The 9,381-nt window shown below is 33.2% G+C and overlaps 1 protein-coding gene across 1 annotated transcript; it reads right to left on the bottom strand.

The window, feature by feature from the left end:
• Nucleotides 1-4,513: 4,513 nt before the first annotated feature.
• On the bottom strand, nt 4,514-8,138 carry LOC111409520. Its single transcript, XM_023039563.1, has 9 exons — nt 7,796-8,138; nt 7,584-7,678; nt 7,270-7,485; nt 7,075-7,225; nt 6,831-6,940; nt 6,552-6,734; nt 5,797-6,386; nt 4,972-5,407; nt 4,514-4,675 (listed from the first exon to the last, which is right to left on the bottom strand). Exons 1-9 carry the CDS (start codon nt 8,136-8,138, stop codon nt 4,514-4,516), a joined length of 2,286 nt encoding a protein of 761 aa, XP_022895331.1.
• Between the last annotated feature and the right edge of the window lie 1,243 nt (nt 8,139-9,381).

Raw genomic sequence — 9,381 nt, forward strand, 5'->3', positions numbered from 1 at the left:
TTAATATTTTAAAGGTACCATTTGAAAATATTATTGAGTAATCCTTTGGTCAATTCTGTTACTCATCAATATGTTTTTACTTTTTAAGTTAGCTAAATAAATAGTTACAAGTTGACTTACAATCCAGTTGATTTAATCAATATTTTTCTTTAACATTGACCCCATTTACTATCTCCAATTATTATTATTATTATTATTATTATTATTATTATTATTATTTTTTTTTTTTTTTTTGCAAAAATTGCTGCCAATATAAACTTTTTTCTTTACTTTCTAATTCTCATGATTCCGATTGTTTCTATTTTATCGTTTTGTGGATATGTTGAACTTTTTTGTAAAAGGACCGAGTAAGTTGGTGCTATTGGATTTAGAAGAGGAGTGAAGGAAAAGCTGGTAATTTTAAGCACACGTTGAGCAATTGGTAAATAAACCAAATGACAAATGTTAACTTTTTCTTCCAATACTTTAGGAGTTGAAATATAAGCATATGTGTTTATTCAAATTATTCCACTTCATCACTCACCAACACATTTGTTCTATGTATTCATTCAGCAATCACTACACACTTATACTTCACGTTCATCCTCAACTAAATCAACTAACATGCACCCAACTATACCAACTAACGTGCACGCACGTTGCCACACTAGTTTTACAATAAATTCGGTTGGATGTCTTGTTCAAGTTACATATTTTTGTTTGTACCTTTTTCCACGCAATGAAAGATGCTAAGGTATTGTAGTAATTAAAAGTTAACATCAACTCATAAATTTTTAAGCTATATGCTTAATATATATTTTAATTGTAACAGATGCAAACCATGGTTATGGTTGTTTTGCTAAATATCATTGGTCTTGATATGATCATTCTACTGACTCAGTTTCTAGTGGAAGGCGACAATATGTTACAATTGTTGTATGAATTTTCCTTGTCTATATTAACATTTGTTGCACCTTTTGTTTATTGTGGTAATTTAATATATTTTCTCTATGTTGTCATAATTAATTAAAGTTATTATAATAATGTCGATGTATTTGACGTGCAGAGACAAGTTATTTGAACAAAAGGCCTCAAATAACTATCATTCCTTCTATCACTTTTTCCTTACTTTAAATGTTGTTTTGTGGTTCTTCTATGGCATATTAAAAAATGACTACTATATTTATTTCAGTAAGTATATATATTTAGAATATTATTTACAATTCGAATTGATTTTGAATATGATCTTTTTGTGAATAGATTCTGAATATGCCCGGGTTCAGCTTTAGTATACTTCTAATGATGCTCTATTTCTTATACAAGAATGTAAAGGAAAAAGTCTACGTGGAAAAGATCGGAATCATTGCATTGGAAGATGGCAATTGAGATAATTAGATTGGATTAATGAAACAATGAGAGTTAATTCACTTGTTTAAGATGCCTTCGGCCCTTTGGATGCACCACTTAATCTAGATATTCTTGCACATATCTTCACCATATCAAGAAATCAACAATGTTTCAATATGTTAATATTACTAATCTAGAATATACTTGGTTGTGATTAAAATATTTTTTTAGTGTTTTTTGAGATAATTTTGTGTGCTATTTATTGGGACAGAATATAAGTCACTCATAGTCAATATATTTTCGTCAGTGATTTTTTAAATAAAAAATAATATATAATATTTACAGTGGTATTATCACAAGTGGATTTTAAATCAAAATAAAAATTGTATAAGAAATCCAATGAATATTTAGGTAGATTATTCATTTGTAATGTTTTGCTGTCACAGATACATAAAATAAATTGTTGATGATAGTTGCCACAGAAATCCATCAATATGTTTTACGGACATGTAAGGTAAACTCACCGTTTATCACTGACGGTTATGTTGCTGTCAATAAATTATCGCAATGTACCTTGAAGGAAAAATTATGTCGATAATAGGTTTTTTGATGAAATATTGGTCTTTTGCATTGAAAATATCCATTGCTAAAGTTGCTATTTCTAGAAATGTTTCATAGCCCATAATATTTTTTTTTCATAGTCTTTTAACAATAAATTAATATAGAAAACAATTTTTTCTTTTGCATACCAACATTTTATCAAATTCTACAAAAGGATGTATATTATGCATTTCAAGACAAACGCCACTCTTTTGATTAAAATAAACTCAGTTGCATGTCTAATTCAAATTATATATATATATATATATTTGTTTGTACTCTTTTTACGAGAAGAAAGATGCTAGGGTATTGAACTACTTACAATAAACTCGGAGGAGTTCATTTTTTGTTTGTCTTGTCTTTTCTCTATTAGTATTTGTTGCACCTTTGTGCATTGTGGTAATTTAGATATTTCTCTATGATATGATAATTAATTAATGGTAGTACTTTTAATATTGATGTTTCTAACTAGTAGAGACAAGTTATTTGAAAAAAAAGTGTGGAATATATATCATTCCTTAATTGATATTGAATACGTTCTTTATAGATTTCGAATGTGCTCAAGTTCAATTTTAGTATTCTTCAAATGACGTTCTGTTTCGTATACAAGAATGCAAAGGAAAAAGTCAATGAGGAAAAGAACGAAATCATTGCGTTGAAAGATGACAATTCTAATTATCATATTTTAGTGAAATATAACAATGCTTGCTAATTCTCATGCTTGAGCTGTCTTGGACAACTTGGATCCTTCCCTAATTCTAGATGTTCTTGCACATATCTTCACCATATAGGGAAATCAACATGGTTTCAATATAATAACATTTCTAATCAAGAATGTATTTGATGAATATTAAAAGAATCTTTTAGGGTGTTTATTCAGAAAATTTGAATGCTATTTACTTGGAAAAATTTTGAGCTACCATCACTACGTTTTTATAGATTATCCATAGGTAATTTTTGAAAAAAAAAAAATAATATCTAATATTTGTGGGTGGTATTACTATAATTGAATTTCAAATAAAAAAATAAAATTTATATAAAAAACCGACGATGTATATTTTAGTAGGTGATTCATTGGTAATAGTTGCCTTGCCCTATTATAAAAAATAAATTGTTGTTGATAGATACCAAAGAAATCCGTCGATGGACATGTATATGAAGTTAAATCCATTGATAATCACCGACAGTTATGCTATCGACGAAAAATTACTGACAAGACTTTCACCATCGGTATGTACCGCGAAGAAAATATTTTATCGATAAGTAGGGTTACCAACGGAATATTGACTTTTAGCAACAAAAATATCCATCATTGAAGCTGGTGTTTCTAGTAGTTTTAGCCACCAATTTTGTAACACCACACTATCGAGGGCCCTGTATAATTAATGCTATATTTATGTTCTTTAAGAATGTAGTGTAATTATCTAAACATTAATTTGACTGTCTGGCCATAAAAGTTGTTATAAACTAATGATTATTAAAATGGATGGTCCAGAGATGCTTTGACGACCTCAAGTGCCTAACTGATAAATAGTTATTGTATTGCGAAAAATGTGTGTCATATTTTTTTGTTATAAATCACTGTATAAATGTTATTATTTTAATCTGCTTTTTATTTGATAACTATTGATAGTGCTTATGGACTTATATGCCTATAACATTCTATGTAAAAAATTGACAAATTGACAAATAAGTTGTGCATTTTGAACGAGTATCTTAGGTAATTATTTCTATTATAGTAATAATTATTTCTATTTACTGAATGCGGAATTATGCATATGTTTTAATTCTTCAAACATAATTATTCCACTGTTCGAATCATCGAATTTTTAAGTAGCCCGTTGACCCATTTGCCCTTGACCCAACTGGATTTTTTTTCTCTCTCTCTCTCTTTTAAACCTATTTTCTCCTCGTTCCAGTTTCTCAATTCACGTTATTAGGCCATTCTTCTTCCAAAATCAAACTCCTCTGTCGCCATCTCCAATTCAATCACTCCCACAAATCTAAATTTCCAATTTCAAGTCTCAAGAGATGGAAGAAGAACCGTTCAGCATGAGACTAGTAGAAATAGAGTTTGACTGGTTAGTTGAAAATATTCTTGCGTTAGATTTCAATTTTTAAGGATAAGATATAGTAAGTTGTTTTTGTGCAATTTAATAAGTTGTTTTGTTATATAAAAAACATCCATGTGTTCATTTAAGTGTCACTGGATCAGCTACTTACTTCACAAGTAACAAATACTGCAAGTGATGGTTTATCCGAAATAACGATATCCGTATCTCGTTATTGTTTACAACCACGGATAATATAAGATCCAGTCATATGTAATTTATATCTCACAATCACAATTTCTTGTGATTAATGTGGAAATTTATCAATTCAAACTATATAGAAACCTCCCATTGCAGGAGCTCGAGAACAAAGAAAATCTGATGAAGAAGATGAAGAAGGAAAGAAACTTTATTAATCAAGCTCTTGCTTTTATGAATTACATTTGGCTATTTACAGACAAGCCAAATAACCAACCAACTAACCCACTAACTGAATTAACTATTTAGCTGACTGAAATTTAAACTGAATTAAGTTGCTAGTCTGCGTCTTCTTCTGGAGACTTCTTTACTTCTTCTGATGGTTTAGTTGTATTGTAAGAGCCCCCCTCAAGAGGGGCATGGATGTTCAGAATGCCTATCTTGGATATATTGGTGTGGAACATGATAGAACCAAGTGGTTTAGTAAGAACATCCGCGAGCTGATGGTGGGAAGGAACATAATGATTTTGATTAAACTAGAATGTGGCTTTTCACGAACAAGGTGGTAATCTATCTGAATATGTTTGGTCTTCTCATGATGAACATGATTTGAAGCAATTGAGAGAGTTGATTTATTGTCTGTGTATAAAAGTGCTGGTTGAGGATGAGAAATGCCCATATCATGAAGAAGATAAAACAACCATTGTATTTCACAGGTGGTGGATGCTAAGGCTCTATACTCAGCTTCAGCCGAAGACCTACTTACTGTGGATTGCTTCTTGGATTTCTATGAGACCAAAGGATCCCCAAGAAAGATGGCAAAACTAGTAATGCTGCGTTTGGTATCAAGACAACCGGCCCAATCACTGTCACTATAAGCTTTGAGGTGTAAATTAGAGTTGGAAGGAAAGAACAACCTTTGACCTGGAGTAGCTTTAAGATATCTAAGAACCCTGTGAGCAGCATTTAGATGAGATTGAGCTGGACTGGACATGAATTGATTGAGAACCTGAACAGAATATGCTAAGTCAAGCCTTGTAATGGTGAGATATATTAATTTGCCAATCAGCCTTCTATAACTAGAAGGATCAGATAATTGGTCTGCATCTTCTAACTTGAGCTTGAGATTAGAATCCATAGGAAAGGCCACTGGTTTGCAGCCAGAAAAACCAAAATCTTCGAGGACATCTAGAGCATATTTTCTTTGACAAAGACTGATTCCATGCTTCGACCTAGCAACCTCCAAACCAAGAATGTAATGCAACTCTTCTAGGTCTTTGATTGTAAACTAATTATCCAGGAAACGCTTGACATGAATTGCATGAAGATTATTACTTGCAAGAAGGATGTCATCAACATAAACCAAGAGTACAATAAAGGAATCAGTGGTGGATTTCATGAATAAAGATGAATCAGACTTAGATTGATGAAAACCATATTAAAATTAAACTGGAAGTTAATTTGGAAAACCACTGGCGAGAAGATTGCTTAAGACCTTATAGACTTTTATTGAGTTTGCAAACAAGGGAAGGATCTTGAGAGGGATAACTTTGTGGTAGATCCATGTAGACCTCTTCATGTAAATCCCCATGAAGGAAAGCATTGTTGATGGTGCACATACCAGTTATTTACAGCTGCAACAGTTAAAAGAACCCGGATAGATGTCAACTTTGCAACAGGGGAGAAGGTGTCAAAGAAATCCAACCCTTCTTGTTGCGTGTATCCTTTGGCAACCAGACGTGCCTTGTATCTTTCTACAATACCATCTGGTTTAAACTTTACTTTATACACCCATTTGCAACCAATGGTATGTTTGTTCGGTGGCAGATTAGTGAGGGTCCATTTATTATTCTTTTCAAGAGCCTGAATCTCAAAATTCATGGCAACTTGCCAGTGAGGAAATTTGATGGCTTGACCATAAAACTTAGGTTCAAAAACATTAGAAATAGAAGCAACCAAAGCTTTGTGTTTGGGGACAAGTCTGTCAGTAGAGATAAAGTGAGAAAGAGAGAAAGGTTTACTAGAAGTAGAGCGTCTGGCCAGCAACATGGAAGGCTGGATTGCATTAGAAGAAGGTAAATCACAATGGTAGTCATGCAAATAGGAAGGTGGATGTTTAGTTCTGTTAGATTTTCTGGGATGAGGTAAGTTGTCAATTGATGGAGGAATAGGAGAAGCATGGTCAGATATTGTATCGAGATTATCATGTGACTGATAATTGCTAGTGTCTTCTGATTAGTTTGGTTGTGATATATGAGGATAAGTAAAATCAAAGGATGGTTCAGATATAGGAAATAGATGAGCATCTGTAGAGGAATGAGGTGAGGAATTTTTATAGGGAAAAGAGGTTTCATGGAAGGTAACATTCCTACTAACAAAAGTCTTGTGATTTTCCAAATCATAAACCTTGTAGCCTTTGTATCCAAGGGCATAACCCACAAATATACATCTAGATGCCCGAGGAGAAAATTTAGTTCTATGATTACTAAGTGTACTTGCAAAGCATAGGCATCCAAATGTTTTGAGATGATCATAGGCTGGTGGTTTTTGAAAGAGCATCTAGTAAGGAGTTTTGTTACCAAGGATTGGAGATGGGATACGATTGATAATGTGTACTATTGTAAGGATGCAATCACTCCAAAAAATAAGAGGTACATTAGATTGAAAAAGGAGTGCCCTTGTGTGTTTTCTCTCCACAATTCCATTTTGTTGGGGGGATGTCACACGACTTCTTTGGTTGATAATTCCACAAGAATTATAGAAATCTAACATAAGAAATTCAGCCCCATTGTCAGTTCTAAAAGTCTTTATTTTTGCATTAAATTGTGTAAAGACCAATTGATAAAAATTCTTCATATGGCTACGGGCTTCAGATTTAGAATGCATCATGAAAACCCACGTGCATCTTGAATAGTCATCTCATCAACTATGGTTAAAAAAAATCTGTAACCCTCAAAAGAAGACACATGGAAAGGACCCCATATATCACAATGTACCAAATCAAAGATTTTATTAGAAACTGAAATACTAACGGGAAAAGGCAACTTTTTCTGTTTTGCCAAAGGACAAATTTCACATTTATGGAGATTTTTACAAGAATATGAGAAGACATGCAAGGGATTTTAGACATTCTTGTACTGGATATATGTCCAAGCCTGCAATGCCATAGATTGTAATTGAGTTTCTGAGAGACATGAGCTGTGGAACTACTGGGGATGGATAGGAGTGTAGGTTTGTCTTGAGCAGTAATGAGATGATAAAGGCCATCCTTTTCCTTAGAAAAACCAGTCATCCTCTTGTTGGCTAGATCCTATATGAGACAAAGTGAAGCAGAGAAGATTACATGGAAATTGTAAGATTTGGTTAGTTTAGAAACCGATATCAAGTTAAATGAAAAAGAGGGCACACACAAGACATTATCAAGAAGCCAGATATTTGGACTTTCCCAACATGACCGATTGGGACAGAGGAACCATTTGGTAAGTGGACTTTGGTGGTTGTGGCTGAATCAATTGAGGTGAAAAATGTAGGTGAACATACCATATGGTCAGTCGCACCTGTGTCAATTATCCAGGTGATGATTTTGGGTTTAGAAAAAATTGAATTGCAAAGTGAGATACCTGTAGTGATGGTGGCTGCTGTTTGAGGTATTGTGTTGGGTGGTTGAGAAGATTTTTGTTGAGTTTTAGCAAATGCCAAGAATTGTTGATAGAGGTCTTGATTGAATGTGATACTTGGTCCCTTATCTTCTGTAGATTGATCCAAGTTTACAGCATGAGCAACAGGGATGTCGGTCAAAGTTCTTAGACCTCTAGTTCCCTTCCAGCCAGGAGGATATCCTATGATTTTAAAGCACTTATCAGCAGTATGATTGAGATATTCACAGTGGGTACACTTTTGTTTCTTCTTGTCCTTCCAGGGAAGAGCTTTATTGAATGTTCTTTGCGGTTGTCTTGCTGTCATTGCTACTGATTTTGGGGATGAGTAATTCTGCAAGTCCCTTTGACTCTCTTCTTGAAGCAGAAGAGCATAGACTCGAGCCAGTGATGGAAGAGGAGAAGTAAGTAGTAATTGACTTCTTAGTGTAGAATAAGATTCATTTAATCCAATAAGGAATTTCATGACGGCATCTGATTGTTGAGTGCTTGATATATTCTTCAATATATCACAGGTACAACTGGAAAGCATCCCACAATTGCACTTAGGAAGAGATCTATAGCTGATTTACTCTTCCCAAATAACCTTAAATGAATTGTAATACATACTAAGACTTTGTGATCCTTGAGAAATAGAGTTGAAGCACTTCTCTAGATAGTACACTCTAGGCCCATCACTTCAAATATATCTGGTCTTGAGTTCATTCCATACTTCATATGCAGAGAAAATGTATAATAGACTCTAGCGTATATCTTTGCTGATTGAATTCAACAGCCAAGATAGAAGTAGATCATTTGCACGAACCCAACAATTGTACATGACTCCAGCTGATGGATTTGGGGGTTTCAGGGACCCATCAATAAAACTTGATTTGTTTTTCACACTCAATGCCATGGAGACTGACTGGCTCCAAGAGGTGTAATTATCACCATTGAAGATTTCACAGACAATCAGTGCACCAGGATTGTCACTAGGATGTAGATAATAAGGGCTGGTTGGATCATCGGCAAGATTGAAAAGTGAATTAACTAAGCTTGACATATTTCGAGTGGAAATTGATGGGTAAATGGAAGAATTTCTTATTTGCTCTGATACCATGTGGAAATTTATCAATTCAAACTATATAGAAACCTCCCATTGCAGGAGCTCGAGAACAAAGAAAATTTGATGAAGAAGGAAAAAAAACTTTATTAATCAAGCTCGTGCTTTTATGAATTACATTTGGCTATTTATAGACAAGCCAAATAACCAACTAACTTTTCTAACTAACTCACTAACTGAATTAATTACTTAGCTGACTGAAATTTAAGCTGAATTAAGTTTTTGGTCTGCGTCTTCTTCTGGAGATTTCTTTACTTCTTCTGATGGTTTAGCTGTATTGTAAGAATTAACAAATTACCAAAACTTAAATCTACGGACTCTATTATTTAATTTAATTGAGTATTTAATTTAATTTAATTAATATATATATATATATATATATCTCCAAAGTTAATTGGATTTAGGACATAACACTTATAGTTAACCTATGCTGGCTGTGCATCACATT

This window comes from Olea europaea, chromosome 14 (genome assembly GCF_002742605.1).
Source record: "Olea europaea var. sylvestris chromosome 14, O_europaea_v1, whole genome shotgun sequence".
NCBI classification, from domain to species: Eukaryota; Viridiplantae; Streptophyta; class Magnoliopsida; order Lamiales; family Oleaceae; genus Olea; species Olea europaea.